Genomic DNA, 22840 nt, shown 5'->3' on the forward strand with positions numbered 1-22840 from the left:
GCGCTCCTGAGTCGCCTGCTCAGTCAGCACCACCTCCCTGAAGGAGAAGTGACAGCGGCCATGACTCAGCGATGACACGTACGTGATGAGAGTCGTGATGTCAAGGTTGACGCGTCGACATTCCTCAACCTGCACCTGAGCCGGGAATGCCAAACTCGCCACCACGGCACCGCGATCAACCCGGGTCAGCTCTGCCTCCTCCTCCTCCTCCCCCTCCTGATGATCATCAGCAGACTCCTCCTCCTCCTCCTCCTGTTCCTCATCAGACACTACAGTGTTGACTGCTACGATGTCCCCACGCACAGAGACACCCATTCCTTCCAGGTGCTGCGCCATGGGGCAGGAAACCCCGTTGTAGAAAGCAAAGACTACAGTGGGGTGTCGGTACTCAAGCGGCTGCTGGCGGCTGGCCTGCAGGAAGTCCTCCGCCTGACTGATGATGCTCTTGTCGCCATATTGGCCTCGCCCCTGCCAGATGTTGTGCAGCGCCTCTGCCTTCCTGCCCACCGCCTTCACCCAGGTGTGTCCCCCGTTTGCCACCACGTCCACCACCAGTGTCTGCCGGCAGCCGGAGGCGTCCTCATAGGTGAAGACGTGAAGAAGCGCGATCACACCTTCCAGACTCTCAGCCGACTCCACGATGGCTGTCAGGTGAGTTAGGTTTGTGCTGTGCAGGTGAGACTCTTTGACCTGCAGCTGTCCCGCCTCCACCCGCTGCAAAAAGCGAAGCTCCGCCCGCAACTTACTGCACAGCTTCTGGTGACCCTCGACTCCCCGACACAACTGTTCCGCCCGCTTCAACAACACCTGAGCAGAGGTGATCCTCTGCTGCAATGTCACCTGCAGCGACATGACCGCATCACACCTGAGGGAGAGACAGGGTGAAAGAGAGAGAGGGGGGGCGAGAGGAGCAGACAGGGGACGTGAACAAGAAAGGGGGCGTGAGCGAGAACACCTTAACTAATCATCTTAACTAACCATTATAACTAATCATCTTAACTAACCATTATAACTAATCATTATAACTAATCATCTTAACTAACCATTAAAACTAATCATTATAACTAATCATCTTAACTAACCATTATAACTAATCATTATAACTAATCATCTTAACTAACCATTAAAACTAATCATTATAACTAATCATCTTAACTAACCATTAAAACTAACCATTAAAACTAAACATTATAACTAACCATCTTAACTAACTATTAAAACTAACCATTATAACTAAACATTATAACTAACCATCTTAACTAACCATTAAAACTAATCACCTTAACTAACTATTAAAACTAAACATTAAAACTAACCATTAAAACTAAACATTATAACTAACCATTAAAACTAACCATCTTAACTAACCATTAAAACTAAACATTATAACTAATCATCTTAACTAACCATTATCACTAACCATTATAACCTTAACTATTATAAATAAACATAACTAAACATTCATATCAACTAAAGCAGTGAGAACTTAACTAAAACAACCTGTTAGCTATTATGCTAACTCATTAGCCTGTTAGCACATTAGCTACGATGCTTACCGTAAACATGACGTCAGCCAGCCTGGTGACTGACGTCATGTTTAGTTTAAATGTCGTTTTCTTCTTCTTTGAGAAGGTGAATTACTGAAACGGTCAAACAGAAACAGGACGTTGACTTACGACAGAAGTGACGTTTGAACTTTAATCCGCAGCTTTGTCTTCTGACAGCAGCAAACTGCGCAGCTAATGCTACTGCCAACTGACACTTTCTTCTTCTTTGGATTTTTAAAGGCTGTTGGCGTCAATAACAATACATTATCGCCCACTAGTGGTTTCAAGTAGAACTGAACCTGAGTCCTCTGAAGAGTCTAACCTCCTGTGAGGGGTCTGTCAAACTCCCTCAATATCTAAATAAACATCAGATGTTTCTGACTTTCAGCATCACAGTTCATCACCAGGATGACTACCTAGAACCTGCCCCAACAGAAACAGAACTCCTGATGACTACCTAGAACCTGCCCCTACAGAAACAGAACTCCTGATGATTACCTAGAACCTGCCCCTACAGAAACAGAACTCATGATGACTACCTAGAACCTGCCCCTACAGAAACAGAACTCCTGATGACTACCTAGAACCTGCCCCTACAGAAACAGAACTCCTGATGACTACCTAGAACCTGCCCCTACAGAAACAGAACTCCTGATGACTACCTAGAACCTGCCCCTACAGAAACAGAACTCCTGATGACTACCTAGAACCTGCCCCTACAGAAACAGAACTCCTGATGACTACCTAGAACCTGCCCCTACAGAAACAGAACTCCTGATGACTACCTAGAACCTGCCCCTACAGAAACAGAACTCCTGATGACTACCTAGAACCTGCCCCTACAGAAACAGAACTCCTGATGACTACCTAGAACCTGCCCCTACAGAAACAGAACTCATGATGACTACCTAGAACCTGCCCCTACAGAAACAGAACTCATGATGACTACCTAGAACCTGCCCCTACAGAAACAGAACTCCTGATGACTACCTAGAACCTGCCCCTACAGAAACAGAACTCCTGATGACTACCTAGAACCTGCCCCTACAGAAACAGAACTCCTGATGACTACCTAGAACCTGCCCCTACAGAAACAGAACTCCTGATGACTACTTAGAACCTGCCCCTACAGAAACAGAACTCCTGATGACTACTACGACTGTACTCACACCTCTGGCATAAGCTCAAACACCTCTGTACATACACATGTAACTAGTTTCTAGAAGGTCAGCACTTTGTTTCTAAGGCTCTTTAACTGTTTACAGGTCTCTTTTAATCAGCACATGTTTTTCTCTCCTGCACAGGTTATGTACATTATGCTATATAAGTTTAAGTCTAATGCTAATGCTAACTGCACAGGTTATGTACATTATGCTATATAAGTTTAAGTCTAATGCTAATGCTAACTGCACAGGTTATGTACATTATGCTATATAAGTTTAAGTCTAATGCTAATGCTAACTGCACAGGTTATGTACATTATGCTATATAAGTTTTAAGTCTAATTGCTAATGCTAACTGCACAGGTTATGTACATTATACTATATAAGCTTTAAGTCTAATTGCTAATGCTAACTGCACAGGTTATGTACATTATACTATATAAGCTTTAAGTCTAATGCTAATGCTAACTGCACAGGTTTAACATATAATTATGTTTACTCTTAGTCACATAGGGGCTGCTAAATCTTGTTTGGGGGATTTTGTATACAGAGGGGAGGGGGGACAGCGGGTGTGTATTGTAACTAATGTCTTGTGTCCTGCCTGTCTGTATACTGCTACTGGATGCCTTAAAATAGAAGCTGACCCTGACAGAACCTAACCTCTAGATAAATAGAACCTAACAGAACCTAACCTCTCGATAAATAGAAGCTGACCCTGACAGAACCTGACCCTGACAGAACCTAACCTCTAGATAAATAGAAGCTGACCCTGACAGAACCTGACCCTGACAGAACCTAACCTCTAGATAAATGGAACCTGACCCTGACAGAACCTAACCTCTAGATAAATGGAACCTGACCCTGACAGAACCTAACCTCTAGATAAATAGAAGCTGACCCTGACAGAACCTAACCTCTCGATAAATAGAAGCTGACCCTGACAGAACCTGACCCTGACAGAACCTAACCTCTAGATAAATAGAAGCTGACCCTGACAGAACCTGACCCTGACAGAACCTAACCTCTAGATAAATAGAACCTAACAGAACCTAACCTCTCGATAAATAGAAGCTGACCCTGACAGAACCTGACCCTGACAGAACCTAACCTCTAGATAAATAGAAGCTGACCCTGACAGAACCTGACCCTGACAGAACCTAACCTCTAGATAAATGGAACCTGACCCTGACAGAACCTAACCTCTAGATAAATGGAACCTGACCCTGACAGAACCTAACCTCTAGATAAATAGAAGCTGACCCTGACAGAACCTGACCCTGACAGAACCTAACCTCTAGATAAATAGAAGCTGACCCTGACAGAACCTAACCTCTAGATAAATAGAAGCTGACCCTGACAGAACCTGACCCTGACAGAACCTAACCTCTAGATAAATAGAAGCTGACCCTGACAGAACCTGACCCTGACAGAACCTAACCTATAGATAAATGGAACCTAACAGAACCTAACCTCTCGATAAATAGAAGCTGACCCTGACAGGACCTGACCCTGACAGAACCTAACCTCTAGATAAATAGAAGCTGACCCTGACAGAACCTGACCCTGACAGAACCTAACCTCTAGATAAATAGAACCTAACAGAACCTAACCTCTCGATAAATAGAAGCTGACCCTGACAGAACCTGACCCTGACAGAACCTAACCTCTAGATAAATAGAAGCTGACCCTGACAGAACCTGACCCTGACAGAACCTAACCTCTAGATAAATAGAAGCTGACCCTGACAGAACCTAACCTCTAGATAAATAGAAGCTGACCCTGACAGAACCTGACCCTGACAGAACCTAACCTCTAGATAAATAGAAGCTGACCCTGACAGAACCTGACCCTGACAGAACCTAACCTCTAGATAAATAGAACCTGACCCTGACAGAACCTAACCTCTAGATAAATAGAAGCTGACCCTGACAGAACCTAACCTCTAGATAAATAGAACCTGACCCTGACAGAACCTAACCTCTAGATAAATAGAAGCTGACCCTGACAGAACCTGACCCTGACAGAACCTAACCTCTAGATAAATAGAAGCTGACCCTGACAGAACCTAACCTCTAGATAAATAGAAGCTGACCCTGACAGAACCTAACCTCTAGATAAATAGAACCTGACCCTGACAGAACCTAACCTCGAGATAAATAGAAGCTGACCCTGACAGAACCTAACCTCTAGATAAATAGAAGCTGACACTGACAGAACCTGACCCTGACAGAACCTAACCTCTAGATATATAGAAGCTGACCCTGACAGAACCTGACCCTGACAGAACCTAACCTCTAGATAAATAGAAGCTGACCCTGACAGAAGCTGACCCTGACAGAACCTAACCTCTAGATAAATAGAAGCTGACCCTGACAGAACCTAACCTCTAGATAAATAGAAGCTTACCCTGACAGAACCTAACCTCTAGATAAATAGAAGCTGACCCTGACAGAACCTAACCTCTAGATAAATAGAAGCTGACCCTGACAGAACCTAACCTCTAGATAAATAGAAGCTGACCCTGACAGAACCTGACCCTGACAGAACCTAACCTCTAGATAAATAGATGCCGACACTGACAGAACCTGACCCTGACAGAACCTAACCTCTAGATAAATAGAAGCTGACCCTGACAGAACCTAACCTCTAGATATATAGAAGCTGACCCTGACAGAACCTGACCCTGACAGAACCTAACCTCTAGATAAATAGAAGCTGACCCTGACAGAACCTGACCCTGACAGAACATAACCTCTAGATAAATAGAAGCTGACCCTGACAGAACCTTACCTCTAGATAAATAGATGCCGACACTGACAGAACCTGACCCTGACAGAACCTAACCTCTAGATAAATAGAAGCTGACCCTGACAGAACCTAACCTCTAGATATATAGAAGCTGACCCTGACAGAACCTGACCCTGACAGAACCTAACCTCTAGATAAATAGAAGCTGACCCTGACAGAACCTGACCCTGACAGAACCTAACCTATAGATAAATGGAACCTAACAGAACCTAACCTCTCGATAAATAGAAGCTGACCCTGACAGGACCTGACCCTGACAGAACCTAACCTCTAGATAAATAGAAGCTGACCCTGACAGAACCTTACCTCTCGATAAATAGAAGCTGACACTGACAGAACCTGACCCTGACAGAACCTAACCTCTAGATAAATAGAAGCTGACCCTGACAGAACCTGACCCTGACAGAACCTAACCTCTAGATAAATGGAACCTAACAGAACCTAACCTCTCGATAAATAGAAGCTGACCCTGACAGAACCTGACCCTGACAGAACCTAACCTCTAGATAAATAGAAGCTGACCCTGACAGAACCTGACCCTGACAGAACCTGACCTCTAGATAAATAGAAGCTGACCCTGACAGAACCTGACCCTGACAGAACCTAACCTCTAGATAAATAGAAGCTGACCCTGACAGAACCTAACCTCTAGATAAATAGAAGCTGACCCTGACAGAACCTAACCTCTAGATAAATAGAAGCTGACCCTGACAGAACCTGAACCTAACAGAACCTAACCTCTAGATAAATAGAAGCTGACCCTGACAGAACCTGACCCTGACAGAACCTAACCTCTAGATAAATAGAAGCTGACCCTGACAGAACCTAACCTCTAGATAAATAGAAGCTGACCCTGACAGAACCTAACCTCTAGATAAATAGAAGCTGACCCTGACAGAACCTAACCTCTAGATAAATAGAAGCTGACCCTGACAGAAACAGTCCTCTCATTGGTTCTTATCCTCTCCTTGGTTGCTCCTCCTGCGTTGGACAGGCTCTACAGTTTATTTAATAAATCCAACAATGTTCCTCCATATGATCTTTTAAGCAGCACACTCTGTAGTTATATCTGTAATTATATTTACTCTCAGTCACATGGGGGCTGCTAAATCTTGTTTGGGGGATTATTGTATACAGAGGGGAGGGGGGACAGCGGGTGTGTATTGTAACTAATGTCTTGTGTCCTGCCTGTCTGTATACTGCTACTGGATGCCTTGAATTTCCCTCAGGATCAATAAAGTATCTATCTATCTATCTATCTACAGTATCTATCTATCTATCTATCTTCATTTCCTGCCTGTATGAGCTGGAGCCTGAGCCCGACCTCTCTTTGACAACTGCTTCATAATCCTGGGTTCTACTGTATAAAACACTGGAGTATTTTTGTTAGAGCGCCCCCCAATGGTATCTGAGCAAATTTGAGCTTCCCCAGGACGCACCAAAAAAACCATGTGATGCACTGCTTTCCCAAATGACAATACATTGGAGTTGATTTCATTAGAAGCAGATGTACAGGTATTTCTCAGAGAGGGAACATGTATTCATATACAGACTTATCTGCAGACCTTTATGTCAACACCATTTGTCATGATACTAGAACTTTAAACTTTGACATGGTTCTAGTGAAAACCTAATGATATCCAAACCCGTTTGTTACCATGGCAATAACAGAAGTCCTCGACACCATGTTTTTGGGTCATTTATTGTTTTCAATCACAAAAAATCCAACAAACTCAAAACATTGGCAACGTTGGGAACAGCTGTGTCAAAAAAACAAAAACTGACATCTTGTCTGAAAAATGTCACCTGTTGCAGGTATGTGTGGATAATGTCACCAGTTCAATCTTTATTTGTATAGTGTCAATTTATAACAGGTGTTATCTGGAGACACTTCACAAAGAGCAGGTAGAACACCTCACTGTCTGTTAACATTAACAAAGAGCAGGTAGAACACCTCACTGTCTGTTAACATTAACAAAGAACAGGTAGAACACCTCACTGTCTGTTAACATTAACAAAGAACAGGTAGAACACCTCACTGTCTGTTAACATTAACAAAGAGCAGGTAGAACACCTCACTGTCTGTTAACATTAACAAAGAGCAGGTAGAACACCTCACTGTCTGTTAACATTAACAAAGAGCAGGTAGAACACCTCACTGTCTGTTAACATTAACAAAGAGCAGGTAGAACACCTCACTGTCTGTTAACATTAACAAAGAACAGGTAGAACACCTCACTGTCTGTTAACATTAACAAAGAGCAGGTAGAACACCTCACTGTCTGTTAACATTAACAAAGAGCAGGTAGAACACCTCACTGTCTGTTAACATTAACAAAGAGCAGGTAGAACACCTCACTGTCTGTCTGTTAACATTAACAAAGAGCAGGTAGAACACCTCACTGTCTGTCTGTTAACATTAACAAAGAACAGGTAGAACACCTCACTGTCTGTCTGTTAACATTAACAAAGAACAGGTAGAACACCTCACTGTCTGTTAACATTAACAAAGAGCAGGTAGAACACCTCACTGTCTGTTAACATTAACAAAGAACAGGTAGAACACCTCACTGTCTGTTAACATTAACAAAGAGCAGGTAGAACACCTCACTGTCTGTTAACATTAACAAAGAGCAGGTAGAACACCTCACTGTCTGTTAACATTAACAAAGAACAGGTAGAACACCTCACTGTCTGTTAACATTAACAAAGAGCAGGTAGAACACCTCACTGTCTGTTAACATTAACAAAGAACAGGTAGAACACCTCACTGTCTGTTAACATTAACAAAGAACAGGTAGAACACCTCACTGTTTGTTAACATTAACAAAGAGCAGGTAGAACACCTCACTGTCTGTTAACATTAACAAAGAACAGGTAGAACACCTCACTGTCTGTTAACATTAACAAAGAGCAGGTAGAACACCTCACTGTCTGTTAACATTAACAAAGAGCAGGTAGAACACCTCACTGTCTGTTAACATTAACAAAGAACAGGTAGAACACCTCACTGTCTGTTAACATTAACAAAGAACAGGTAGAACACCTCACTGTCTGTTAACATTAACAAAGAGCAGGTAGAACACCTCACTGTCTGTTAACATTAACAAAGAGCAGGTAGAACACCTCACTGTCTGTTAACATTAACAAAGAGCAGGTAGAACACCTCACTGTCTGTTAACATTAACAAAGAACAGGTAGAACACCTCACTGTCTGTTAACATTAACAAAGAGCAGGTAGAACACCTCACTGTCTGTTAACATTAACAAAGAGCAGGTAGAACACCTCACTGTCTGTTAACATTAACAAAGAACAGGTAGAACACCTCACTGTCTGTTAACATTAACAAAGAACAGGTAGAACACCTCACTGTCTGTTAACATTAACAAAGAACAGGTAGAACACCTCACTGTCTGTTAACATTAACAAAGAACAGGTAGAACACCTCACTGTCTGTTAACATTAACAAAGAACAGGTAGAACACCTCACTGTCTGTTAACATTAACAAAGAACAGGTAGAACACCTCACTGTCTGTTAACATTAACAAAGAGCAGGTAGAACACCTCACTGTCTGTTAACATTAACAAAGAGCAGGTAGAACACCTCACTGTCTGTTAACATTAACAAAGAACAGGTAGAACACCTCACTGTCTGTTAACATTAACAAAGAACAGGTAGAACACCTCACTGTCTGTCTGTTAACATTAACAAAGAACAGGTAGAACACCTCACTGTTTGTTAACATTAACAAAGAACAGGTAGAACACCTCACTGTCTGTTAACATTAAGACCTTACTTATTGTTATAAGAGCCCAGCTGAATCCATCACAGCGTGGACACAGGTATGTGTGACTCAATGAAAACAAGCTGCAGCAGTTAATAAATACTTTTATTGATAAGTTCAACAGAAGTGGATTGACAGCATGCTGGGTGGAGCTAAGGCACATGAAGTTGTGAGGTCACACATCAGGTGGGTTCAGACTTGTTACCTGCTTACTTTGACACAAGTTATTAAAAACACCTGAGCAGATGAGACAGCCTGTCACACTGATAAAAAAATAGTAAGTGTAATTGAGTCCAATTAGAAGGCAGCTCACCTGGACAGAAAATAAAACACTGCTGACAGGTCACATGATTCACCTGTTCAGGACACTTAATCAGCTTTTGGCCTGTTTCCTCTTCTGAACGAGCTCGGCCAACATCTTATAACGAATCATACACTCCTCCTGAAACACAGAACAACACTGACCAATCAGCTGTCAGTCAAGAAAGGAAACTTTTAAGTAACACAATAAAAGGTAAAGTTCAGTTTTGAGCTTTACTTTGAAAGTTAAACACAGACTGTTGGAATGACATGAAAATAAGGTTTGTTCAAGCTCTTTAAACATACAAAATTAATGAAAAAAAAGAACAACCTGAGGACTGAGACTCACCTGTCACTCGGGATTTGACCTTTGACCTCTTTCTTAGAGTTAAATGATTAATTATTCAATCCACAGTGAGAGCCTGACTTCCTGTCTGTATCTCTACATCACAGGTGAACATGAGGCCATCCACCTGTCTTGTCCTCACCTTGGTCTTTCCTGGGACCACTTTGGCAATGCGGTCCCAACGTTCCGCGGTTCCTCGCGGGAACTGTTGCAGGGCAAGTTCCAGCAGCTTCTGTTGGTTCTGAGTCCAGATGGCAGGTTCAGCCTTCTCCTTATTCTCCTGAGGCCCTGCCTCCTCATCCTCCTCCTCCAACACTGCTGCTGGATCAAAATCTCTCTGACGACGACCTCTGACTTTCGTATCTCCGACATCTGCTGACTTTTTATTCCTCCTCCTGACCACCGATCCCTGGTCCTCCTCTTCCTCCTCCTCTTCTACCTCCTCCCCCTCATTAAATGCTCCACCATCTCGCTGGGTCATTGCACTGTCGGCCACAGGAAGTGACCTGACAGGAAGCAGAGGTCCCTTCAGCTCTGAAAGCTTCACCAGACCTGAACAAAGACAACATCAGGGTTACCAAACCAGTAGAACCTGACGGAAACAGTAGAACCTGACAGAAACAGCAGAACCTGACCACGACAGAAACAGTAGAACCTGACAGAAACAGTAGAACCTGACCCTAAAAGAAACAGTAGAATCTGACAGAAACAGTAGAACCTGACCCTGACGGAAACAGTAGAACCTGACCCTAAAAGAAACAGTAGAACCTGACAGAAACAGTAGAACCTGACAGAAACAGCAGAGCCTGACAGAAACAGTAGAGCCTAACCACGACAGAAACAGTAGAACCTGACAGAAACAGCAGAACCTGACCCTGACAGAAACAGTAGAACCTGACCCTAAAAGAAACAGTAGAATCTGACAGAAACAGTAGAACCTGACAGAAACAGCAGAACCTGACAGAAACAGTAGAGCCTAACCACGACAGAAACAGTAGAACCTGACCCTGACAGAAACAGCAGAACCTGACAGAAACAGCAGAACCTGACCCTGACAGAAACAGTAGAACCTGACAGAAACAGCAGAACCTGACAGAAACAGCAGAACCTGACAGAAACAGCAGAACCTGACAGAAACAGCAGAACCTGTCAGAAACAGTAGAGCCTAACCACGACAGAAACAGTAGAACCTGACCCTAAAAGAAACAGTAGAATCTGACAGAAACAGTAGAACCTGACAGAAACAGCAAAACCTGACAGAAACAGTAGAGCCTAACCACGACAGAAACAGTAGAACCTGACCCTGACAGAAACAGCAGAACCTGACAGAAACAGCAGAACCTGACCCTGACAGAAACAGTAGAACCTGACAGAAACAGCAGAACCTGACCCTGACAGAAACAGTAGAACCTGACCCTAAAAGAAACAGTAGAATCTGACAGAAACAGTAGAACCTGACAGAAACAGCAGAACCTGACAGAAACAGTAGAGCCTAACCACGACAGAAACAGTAGAACCTGACCCTGACAGAAACAGCAGAACCTGACAGAAACAGCAGAACCTGACCCTGACAGAAACAGTAGAACCTGACAGAAACAGCAGAACCTGACAGAAACAGCAGAACCTGACAGAAACAGCAGAACCTGACAGAAACAGCAGAACCTGTCAGAAACAGTAGAGCCTAACCACGACAGAAACAGTAGAACCTGACCCTAAAAGAAACAGTAGAATCTGACAGAAACAGTAGAATCTGACAGAAACAGCAAAACCTGACAGAAACAGTAGAGCCTAACCACGACAGAAACAGTAGAACCTGACCCTGACAGAAACAGCAGAACCTGACAGAAACAGCAGAACCTGACCCTGACAGAAACAGTAGAACCTGACAGAAACAGCAGAACCTGACCCTAAAAGAAACAGTAGAACCTGACAGAAACAGCAGAACCTGACAGAAACAGCAGAACCTGACAGAAACAGTAGAGCCTAACCCTGACAGAAACAGCAGAACCTGACAGAAACAGCAGAACCTGACCCTGACAGAAACAGTAGAACCTGACAGAAACAGCAGAACCTGACCACGACAGAAACAGTAGAACCTGACCCTGACAGAAACAGCAGAACCTGACCCTGACAGAAACAGCAGAACCTGACAGAAACAGTAGAACCTGACAGAAACAGCAGAACCTGACCACGACAGAAACAGTAGAGCCTGACAGAAACAGTAGAGCCTCACCATGACAGAAACAGTAGAACCTGACCCTAAAAGAAACAGTAGAACCTGACAGAAACAGTAGAGCCTCACCACGACAGAAACAGCAGAACCTGAACCTGACAGAAACAGCAGAACCTGAACCTGACAGAAACAGCAGAACCTGAACCTGACAGAAACAGCAGAACCTGACCACGACAGAAACAGTAGAACCTAACCCTGGCAGAAACAGCAGAACCTGACAGAAACAGCAGAACCTGACCACGATAGAAACAGCAGAACCTGACAGAAACAGTAGAACCTGACCCTAAAAGAAACAGTAGAACCTGACAGAAACAGCAGAACCTGACCACGACAGAAACGGTAGAGCCTGACAGAAACAGTAGAGCCTCACCACGACAGAAACAGTAGAACCTGACAGAAACAGTAGAACCTGACCCTAAAGGAAACAGTAGAACCTGACAGAAACAGCAGAACCTGACCACGACAGAAACAGTAGAGCCTGACAGAAACAGTAGAGCCTCACCACGACAGAAACAGTAGAACCTGACCCTAAAAGAAACAGTAGAACCTGACAGAAACAGTAGAGCCTCACCACGACAGAAACAGCAGAACCTGACCACGACAGAAACAGCAGAACCTGAACCTGACAGAAACAGCAGAACCTGAACCTGACAGAAACAGCAGAACCTGAACCTGACAGAAACAGCAGAACCTGACCACGACAGAAACAGCAGAACCTGACCACGACAGAAACAGCAGAACCTGACCACAACAGAAACAGTAGAGCCTAACCACGACAGAAACAGTAGAACCTGACAGAAACAGCAGAACCTGACAGAAACAGCAGAGCCTAACCACGACAGAAACAGCAGAACCTGACAGAAACAGTAGAACCTGACCCTGACAGAAACAGTAGAACCTGACCCTGACAGAAACAGTAGAACCTGACCCTGACAGAAACAGTAGAACCTGACCCTGACAGAAACAGCAGAACCTCACCCTGACAGAAACAGCAGAACCTGACAGAAACAGCAGAACCTGACAGAAACAGCAGAACCTGACCCTGACAGAAACAGTAGAACCTGACAGAAACAGTAGAACCTGACCCTGACAGAAACAGTAGAACCTGACCCTGACAGAAACAAGAGAACCTGACAGAAACAGTAGAACCTGACAGAAACAGTAGAACCTGACCCTGACAGAAACAGTAGAACCTGATTATGACAGTAGAACCTGATCCTGACAGCAATAGTAGAACCTGATCCTAATAGAAACAGTAGAACCTCAGTAAATCTTACCTGAGTTGTGGCTTACATTGTCCTTCACCTCTTTTACTTTACTTGTTACCTGTTGAAGAAAACGGAATCAGTCAATTACCAATGTTGAAGAAGTGAAACAGCTGGGTCAGTATCTCTCTAACTAAACTGGTTTCAAACCAGTTCAAAGAGCCTTACGTCAGTCACTGATCGACCCAGTTCTTGAGCAATCTTCTCCCAGCGACCAGGAGTACCTCCAGGAAATTTGACCATCAACCTGCTTAAGAGGCTGAGTTCATCCTCTGTCCATTCTGTAGCCTGAGGACAAACACAGACTGACATTATCTAGGCGGTCCTTTCACCTGTCCTTCACCTCAATTGGTCTGCTTTTTAAAATGTTTTATTATGTTTCAGGTACAACAGATCAATCACACACCTTCTTCTTTCCTGTTCTGCGCTCCTGCAGCCAGTCGTCCATCTGGTCCTCGATCTCCTCGATGGACGATGTCTGATCATAACTCTGAATGTTCTCTTCTGATGGCTCGTACACAGGGAACTCCACTTTAGGCTTCTTTACCTTTGGCCTCTTCTCCCCTGAATGGAGAGTTATAAAAACCTTGTCATGTGAGGAACCTAGACAGAAAGGAATCTAACAGCCAGCTAAAGTGTTCAAACGTACTAATAACAACTTCCTGTTCAGCTTCAGCTTCTTCTCTCTGTTGCTGCTTCATCTGCTGGTAGTCCTCATAGTACTGTTTCACCTCCTAAAACACCGAGACCAACGGCCAGGTGAAAACAAACAAAGACCAAAGATCAGACAATCAATGCACATGTATCTGGTGGAAGTTCTGGCTTACACACACTCTCCTTTGTGAGTGACCTCCCCCTCTGATACAGAAAGCCCAGAGTTTCGCCCATTTCAGGATTAACAAACTCAGAGTTTGCGTTAAACTGGCTTTCTGTACGGGCCCCTGGGCAGGCAGGTTTTTGACTGAAAGGTAAACAGGTAACATACCTGGACAGTCTGGGGCAGGTTTTTGAGGGACAGGTATAGCCAGATGCTGAGCTTCAGAGGAAGGATGTCCTGCCAGTGAGGTCTGTCCTGATCTCTGAAACAACAAAACAAAAAGAATCACAAAAAAAACAAGTAAACAGGAAGTTCAATGATGTCTTAGTTGTATCTGTCATTCCAATACTGGCCAACACACCTGAGGTCCTCTGCAGGTTTGGAGCTCATCTTCTTCTTCTTCTCTTTCTTTTTCTTACTCAGCAGCTCGTCCTGGATACATCAAGGATTAATGCTCACATCTCATGATCAGTTGAGGTTAAATCAGGTGTTCTCATTGGCTCTCTGTGCGAACACTGTGTAGTAAAAGGATGTGACTAACCAGCTGCTTTTCCAGGTAAATGGACCAGATCACGGCATAGTGTCCAACAGTAAGGATGAGGAAGAGGAGGAAGCCCAGCTCAGCGTTACTCATCTTCCTCACTCGTCTGTAGTAAAAGACTGGCTGCCTCCAATCAGGAAGCCCGTTCACCAGGATGTCATCATAACTAGAGACACACACAGACATGGATAATGAGGACTAGTTACAGAGCTCTGATGACTAGTTACAGAGTTCTAAGACTAGTTACAGAGCTCTGAGGACTAGTTACAGAGCTCTGAGGATTAGTTACAGAGTTCTGAGGGCTAGTTACAGAGCTCTGAGGACTAGTTACAGAGCTCTGAGGACTAGTTACAGAGCTCTGAGGACTAGTTACAGAGCCCTGAGGACTAGTTACAGAGCCCTGAGGACTAGTTACAGAGTTCTGAGGACTAGTTACAGAGTTCTGAGGACTAGTTACAGAGTTCTGAGGACTAGTTACAGAGTTCTGAGGGCTAGTTACAGAGCTCTGAGGACTAGATACAGAGTTCTAAGACTAGTTACAGAGCTCTGAGGACTAGTTACAGAGCTCTGAGGATTAGTTACAGAGTTCTGAGGACTAGTTACAGAGTTCTGAGGACTAGTTACAGAGCTCTGATGACTAGTTACAGAGCTCTGAGGACTAGTTACAGAGCCCTGAGGGCTAGTTACAGAGCTCCGAGGACTAGTTACAGAGCTCCGAGGACTAGTTACAGAGCCCTGAGGACTAGTTACAGAGCCCTGAGGACTAGTTACAGAGTTCTGAGGACTAGTTACAGAGCTCTGAGGACTAGTTACAGAGTTCTGAGGGCTAGTTACAGAGTTCTGAGGACTAGTTACAGAGCTCTGAGGGCTAGTTACAGAGTTCTGAGGGCTAGTTACAGAGTTCTGAGGACTAGTTACAGAGCTCTGAGGACTAGTTACAGAGCTCTGAGGACTAGTTACAGAGCTCTGAGGACTAGTAACAGAGCCCTGAGGACTAGTTACAGAGTTCTGAGGACTAGTTACAGAGCTCTGAGGACTAGTTACAGAGCTCTGAGGACTAGATACAGAGCTCTGAGGACTAGTTACAGAGCTCTGAGGACTAGTTACAGAGCTCTGAGGACTAGTAACAGAGCCCTGAGGACTAGTTACAGAGCCCTGAGGACTAGTTACAGAGCCCTGAGGACTAGTTACAGAGCTCTGAGGACTAGTTACAGAGTTCTGAGGACTAGTTACAGAGCCCTGAGGGCTAGTTACAGAGTTCTGAGGACTAGTTAAAGAGCTCTGAGGGCTAGTTACATAGTTCTAAGACTAGTTACAGAGCTCTAAGACTAGTTACAGAGCTCTGAGGACTAGTTACAAAGCTCTGAGGACTAGTTACAGAGCTCTAGGACTAGCTACAGAGCTCTAAGACTAGTTACAGATCTGCGAGGACTAGCTACAGAGCTCTAAGACTAGTTACAGAGCTCTGAGGACTAGTTACAGAGTTCTGAGACTAGTTACAGAGTTCTAAGACTAGTTACAGAGCTCTGAGGACTAGTTACAGAGCTCTGAGGACTAGTTACAGAGCTCTGAGGACTAGATACAAAGCTCTGAGGACTAGTTACAAAGCTCTGAGGACTAGTTACAGAGCTTTAAGACTAGTTACAGAGCTTTAAGACTAGTTACAGAGCTCTAAGACTAGTTACAGAGCTCTAAGACTAGTTACAGATCTGCGAGGACTAGTTACAGAGCTCTGAGGACTAGTTACAGAGCCCTAAGACTAGTTACAGAGCTCTGAGGACTAGTTACAGAGCTCTAAGACCAGTTACAGAGCTCTGAGGACTAGTTACAGAGCTTTGAGGACTAGTTACAGAGTTCTGAGGACTAGTTACAGAGCTCTAAGACTAGTTACAGAGTTCTGAGGACTAGTTACAGAGCTTTGAGGACTAGTTACAGAGCTTTGAGGACTAGTTACAGAGCTTTGAGGACTAGTTACAGAGTTCTGAGGACTAGTTACAGAGCTATGAGGACTAGTTACAGAGCTTTGAGGACTAGTTACAGAGCTCTGAGGACTAGATACAGAGCTCTGAGGACTAGTTACAGAGCCCTGAGGACTAGTTACAGAGCTCTGAGGATTAGTTACAGAGCTCTGAGGACTAGTTACAGAGCTCTGAGGACTAGTTACAGAGCTTTGAGGACTAGTTACAGAGCTTTGAGGACTAGTTACAGAGCTCTGAGGACTAGTTACAGAGCTTTGAGGACTAGATACAGAGCTCTGAGGACTAGTTACAGAGCCCTGAGGACTAGTTACAGAGCTCTGAGGACTAGTTACAGAGCTATGAGGACTAGTTACAGAGCTTTGAGGACTAGATACAGAGCTCTGAGGACTAGTTACAGAGCCCTGAGGACTAGTTACAGAGCTCTGAGGACTAGTTACAGAGTTCTGAGGACTAGTTACAGAGCTTTGAGGACTAGTTACAGAGCTATGAGGACTAGTTACAGAGCTTTGAGGACTAGTTACAGAGCTATGAGGACTAGTTACAGAGCTTTGAGGACTAGATACAGAGCTCTGAGGACTAGTTACAGAGCTCTGAGGACTAGTTACAGAGCTCTGAGGACTAGTTACAGAGTTCTGAGGACTAGTTACAGAGTTCTGAGGACTAGTTACAGAGCTTTGAGGACTAGTTACAGAGCTCTGAGGACTAGTTACAGAGCTCTGAGGACTAGTTACAGAGTTCTGAGGACTAGTTACAGAGCTCTGAGGACTAGTTACAGAGTTCTGAGGACTAGTTACAGAGTTCTGAGGACTAGTTACAGAGCCCTGAGGACTAGTTACAGAGCTCTGAGGACTAGTTACAGAGTTCTGAGGACTAGTTACAGAGTTCTGAGGACTAGATACAGAGTTCTGAGGACTAGTTACAGAGCTCTGAGGACTAGTTACAGAGTTCTGAGGACTAGTTACAGAGTTCTGAGGACTAGTTACAGAGTTATATTTACTTGATACATATTTCTGAGAACTAGTCACAGAATTCTAGGGACTAGTTACAGAGCTACATCACAAGACGTCACTTATCCAAGCCTATTGGCTCGTTGTAGCAAGCATAAGCTCCCCTCGGACTTACTGTAGCATTCCCAATATGGTCAAAGGAACGGGACATATCTGAGAATAAAGCCGAATGACTGACCAATATACGAGAGCGCAGATCGGCCGACCAATCAGATCAGACTTGACACACGTGGGGAGCCTGCTCGATTTATTTTTGTCTTTGTGGGGGATTCTGAGCATTAGAAATACAGGCTGATGAGAGAGCCTGCATGGAGCTGCAGTGCGTGAAAACAGACGCTTTTTACAAACATTAGAGATTGCGAACGTACTTTAGTAGGTACATAGTTTAAATATATGAAGCCCAAAAAGGGCAGAATATGGGACATTTAGAGACGTGTGTGTCCTCTGATTGGCTGACAGTGTAGGCTGATACCAGCAAGCGAGTCTTACCTGTGTCGTCTCTCGTCATCCTTCAGTACTTCATAAATGGCCACCAGCTGAAAAGAATATAAACAACATTATATACGTGTGTGTGTGTCTGCGTGAGTGTGTGTGTGTGTGTGTGTGTGTGTGTGTGTGTGTGTGTGTGTGTGTGTCTGCGTGTGCGTGTGTGTGTGTGTGTGTGTGTGTCTGCGTGAGTGTGTGAATGTGTTTGTGAGCATGAGTGTGTGCGTTTAGTTTTTTGACTCACCTGTCTGAACTGATTTTCAGCGTCTTCATCTTTGTTTTTATCAGGATGCAGAGAGAGAGACAGCCGACGATACGCCTTCTTTATCTCCGCTGAGGACGCATCCTGAGAGACAGGCAGAGAGACAGTAAGAGACACAGGCAGTCCCCCTAGCTGTCCTGTATGTCTCTGGGTGAGGGACCTACAGCTCCTCTAGCTGCCCTGTATGTCTCTGGGTGAGGGACCTACAGCTCCTCTAGCTGCCCTGTATGTCTCTGGGTGAGGGACCTACAGCTCCTCTAGCTGTCCTGTATGTCTCTGGGTGAGGGACCTACAGCTCCTCTAGCTGCCCTGTATGTCTCTGGGTGAGGGACCTACAGCTCCTCTAGCTGCCCTGTATGTCTCTGGGTGAGGGACCTACAGCTCCTCTAGCTGCCCTGTATGTCTCTGGGTGAGGGACCTACAGCTCCTCTAGCTGTCCTGTATGTCTCTGGGTGAGGGACCTACAGCTCCTCTAGCTGTCCTGTATGTCTCTGGGTGAGGGACCTACAGCTCCTCTAGCTGCCCTGTATGCTCCTCCCCTTTAAGGCCATTCCGCCATAACTAAAACCCTGTTTCCACACAGCAGTTCAGTACGGATCGGTACAGTTTGGTATGGTTTGGTTCCCGTTTGTGTTTCCACAGCCACCCGTGTCCTATTTGGTAGACAGCGTGTAACCGGATGATGATAGCTGCTATGTAAATAGCATCACATGATAGCAGCTAACAGCTAACCGCTAACTAATAAATTCAACAAAGGAGAAAAACGCTCCACAAACCAAACCAACACTGGAGACATCCAGCAGGTCATCTCCTCTGTCACTGTCATGTGACTCTTTATTACAAGAACTCAATCCAGCTTTGTTTCTTTCAACCAATCAGAGGACTGCAGTGTTTAGTTCCACCTTTTCAGGTCGGCTCCACATTCTTGGCCCCCCAATGGAAGGGTCCCAAAAAGTGGGACGGTACGGATCGGTTATTTGGGAATCTTTCCCGGGATCAGTCTATGGAAACGCCACAAAATGCACGCCGTACCGAGACGAACCGAGCCGGACCGCTCGGTGGAAACGGGGCTATATATACCTGGAGTGAGAACCAAGCATGGAGGAGAAGAAGCGTTCAGTTTCTATGCTCTTTACGTCTGGAACAGAATCAGAACCTAACACGGAGAGGAAGCAGCGTTCAGTTTCTATTATCCTTATGTCTGGAACAGAGTCAGAACCAAACAGAAGAAGCAGTGTTCAGTTTCTATCCTCTTTACGTCTGGAACAGAGTCAGAACCAAACAGAAGAAGCAGCGTTCAGTTTCTATCCTCTTTACGTCTGGAACAGGGTCAGAACCAAACAGAAGAAGCAGTGTTCAGTTTCTATGCTCTTTACGTCTGGAACAGGGTCAGAACCAAACAGAAGAAGCAGCGTTCAGTTTCTATGCTCTTTACGTCTGGAACAGGGTCAGAACCAAACAGAAGAAGCAGCGTTCAGTTTCTATGCTCTTTACGTCTGGAACAGAATCAGAACCTAACACGGAGAGGAAGCAGCGTTCAGTTTCTATTATCCTTATATCTGGAACAGAGTCAGAACCAAACAGAAGAAGCAGTGTTCAGTTTCTATGCTCTTTACGTCTGGAACAGGGTCAGAACCAAACACAGACAAGAAGCAGCATTCAGTTTCTATGCTCTTCATATCTATAACTGTAAACATGTGTTAGCATTAGCATTCAGCTATTCCTGGTAAACGTAAATTTGTTTGTTTGTTGCTGATGACGTATTTCAAAGGGTTCAATCAGGAAGAGGATTTGGTTGTAATGCGTGACATCGGCCCCCCCACAGATCTATTCCCCCCCACAGATCTATTCCCCCCCCACAGATCTATTCCCCCCCCACAGATCTATTCCCCCCCCCACAGATCTATTCCCCCCCCACAGATCTATTCCCCCCCACAGATCTATTCCCCCCCACAGATCTATTCCCCCCTCACTGGCTCTATTTATTTTATTTATTGTTTTATTTCAAACGTGTGAAGACAACCACAAAATAATGATAAAATATATAAATATATATATATATATACATACACACATACACATACTCTTTCTCCATTCAGAATCTTAATATACTATGTCAGTATACATACTGACATACTGACATACTGACATAGTATACAGTATACTACAGTCTCTTATTACACAGAGAAATGTAAAGTCACTGTTTGGATCTCCACTCCCTGTTATTAGCTTTACTTGGGTCTTAAACTTGAAACAGACTATGATTGGACAGATTTTGTGACAGTGTATTTTAGTCAAAGCAGCCTTTCATCTTGTCCAAAGTCTCTGTAGATAAAAATACTGGTATCATCTGCAGATAATAGCAGTTTGAGCAGCCTCCAAACTTTACCCATGAATCATTAATATACATGATGAATAATTGTGGAGCCAGTACTGATCCCTGCAGCACTCCACATGAGGAGGAACATCCAGCCAACTGCACAAACTGTTTCCTGTTGTTGAGTCCAGGTTCAAACTAAGACCCGGATGCAGTACTAATTTATTGCAAAGTATTTCATGGTTGATTGTGTGAAATGCTTTTTATAGATCAATAAATATCGCAACATGTTTCTGATCGAAGGCGTTTGTAATCAGACTCCCTTATTATTATTATTCTATTATTATTATTATTATTATATTATTATTATTATTGTTATAAGTGCTGTAGAACGATGTGACCTAAATCTAGAGATCAAAGCACGCAGCTAGCCGTTGTTACCATGGAGACAGTTAGCCATTAGCACTAACCTGGTCCACGGACAGGAACTGGTAGAAGTTCTGCGGGATCTCCTCCACCAGGTCCAGCAGCTCCAGATCCGCGTCCCAGGAAAGCCCAGGGGGGACTAGACCCACAAGCAGGCCCAGAAGGACCAGCACGGCCCGGCACGGCCCGGCACGGACACCCATCAGCCCTCAAACCCGGACAGAGTCCGACAGCAAGAGAACCAAACTCGAGTCGGGTCTACTCGGGTCCGTCAGCCAACTCAGCGACGACCGACCCGGAAGTAGAGAGACACATCCGGGTCACCGTGTCAGAATAAAAGTCCTCTGTGAGGATGTAAGCAGGACTGCAGCGCCACCTGCAGGAGGTTCATAATTTACAAACTGACGAAAAATACTGTTCACTATAATTTTGTTTTATATGGAATAAAATAAAGAAGAAAAAAGATATGACATTGAATATCCCCTATTATTTTAAAAACAACAAGAATAAAGATATTACTTTAAAGGTCACATGTTCTGCCCTTTTTTGGGCTTCATATATCTAATTTCAGTGCCTACTAAAGTACGTACACAATCACTAATGATGTTCTGCTGCTCCATGCAGGCTCTTCACGGGACATCATGGGTGTGTGATGTCACAGACACATTTTCATCAAAGCTGTACCCTAACCCTAACCCTCACTTGAGTTTCTTGATGAATTTCTTGATTTCCCTCAGGATCAATAAAGTACATGCACGAGACATTAGACCCACTAAAGAGCAAATGAAACCAGGAGCTTTCAGGGACAGCTGTTCAATAATTTAAAAAAAAAAGAAGTAATGACAGCAAATGAATCAGCCAGCTGTCATGAAGGGCAAATGAGCATGTTACATATTGAGGGCCATAACACATACAGATTTTAAACCCAATCACTAATACAGGAAGGGGTTAACCCTTTCACAATTAAATAAAAGAATGAACAACATCCCTTTGACATGTGCTGTCTTGGTTGTCATAGTAACACACTACCAGATTCACAAAGCTAAAGGTGAAGGAAGCGTCAGGATATACTTTAATTTCACTTTGGTAGGAAGACAATTTTTATTTTTATTTTTAACCGCCTGTATCTCCTACCATCATTTGGTCCTTTCTGTTCAGTTTCTCTCTGGTACGTTGACGCTTTGGAGGCGGGGCCTCAGTAAGACACAGTTTGTTATTTATTTGAGGAGGCGCTCTTTGGATTCATGCTGTCAGAAAAACCCAGAGGAACTCCAAAGCTTCCTCTTAAAGCAGCCTTCTTCTGACAGTTTGGTCATGTAGACCATCAGAATCAATTCTTTAATCCCTTTGTCCGGACTCTGAAGAATCTGAAGCAGTTTCATGGTGGCTTTTCAAGGATAGGTAGGTAGGAAGGAAGGAAGGAAGGAAGGAAGGTAGGAAGGTAGGTAGGTAGGTAGGAAGGTAGGTAGGTAGGTAGGTAGGTAGGAAGGTAGGTAGGAAGGTAGGTAGGTAGGTAGGAAGGTAGGTAGGTAGGTAGGTAGGTAGGTAGGAAGGTA

At 44.2% G+C, this 22840-nt stretch overlaps 2 protein-coding genes across 3 annotated transcripts in view; both read right to left on the reverse strand.

The window, feature by feature from the left end:
• Nucleotides 1–1855, reverse strand: part of cUnh7orf25 (chromosome Un C7orf25 homolog) — a 2363-nt gene extending 508 nt beyond the window's left edge. The window contains exons 1-2 of one of the 2 annotated variants that reach the window (XM_079348526.1): nt 1677–1855; nt 1–865 (exon numbers count right to left, since the gene is read on the reverse strand). The exon at nt 1–865 is cut by the window's left edge and continues 508 nt beyond it. In XM_079348526.1, coding sequence (XP_079204652.1) covers nt 1–852 — 852 coding nt within the window. In that variant the 5' untranslated portion in view covers nt 853–865; nt 1677–1855. Of the gene's footprint in view, nt 866–1556 lie in introns of both variants that reach the window. The other variant, XM_079348525.1, reaches the window with a different exon arrangement.
• A 7537-nt stretch (nt 1856–9392) lies between these two features.
• On the reverse strand, nt 9393–21598 carry dnajc1 (DnaJ (Hsp40) homolog, subfamily C, member 1). Its single transcript, XM_079349154.1, has 12 exons — nt 21329–21598; nt 18524–18625; nt 18283–18329; nt 14808–14973; nt 14628–14698; nt 14435–14528; nt 14099–14183; nt 13856–14013; nt 13618–13737; nt 13462–13510; nt 10094–10503; nt 9393–9747 (listed from the first exon to the last, which is right to left on the reverse strand). The coding sequence occupies exons 1-12, from the start codon at nt 21485–21487 to the stop codon at nt 9679–9681; spliced, it is 1530 nt and encodes a 509-aa protein (XP_079205280.1). The 5' UTR covers nt 21488–21598; the 3' UTR covers nt 9393–9678.
• Between the last annotated feature and the right edge of the window lie 1242 nt (nt 21599–22840).

This window comes from Symphodus melops, assembly GCF_947650265.1.
Source record: "Symphodus melops genome assembly, chromosome: 7".
Lineage (NCBI taxonomy): Eukaryota > Metazoa > Chordata > Actinopteri > Labriformes > Labridae > Symphodus > Symphodus melops.

Coding starts and splice junctions, on each gene's coding strand:
- dnajc1 (XM_079349154.1), bottom strand. CDS start 21,487: ATGGGTGTCCGTGCCGGGCCGTGCCGGGCCGTGCTGGTCCTTCTGGGC. Junction 14,529..14,627: donor AAACCTGCAGAGGACCTCAG/GTGTGTTGGCCA, acceptor TTGTTGTTTCAG/AGATCAGGACAGACCTCACT. Junction 13,738..13,855: donor GCAGAACAGGAAAGAAGAAG/GTGTGTGATTGA, acceptor GTTTGTCCTCAG/GCTACAGAATGGACAGAGGA.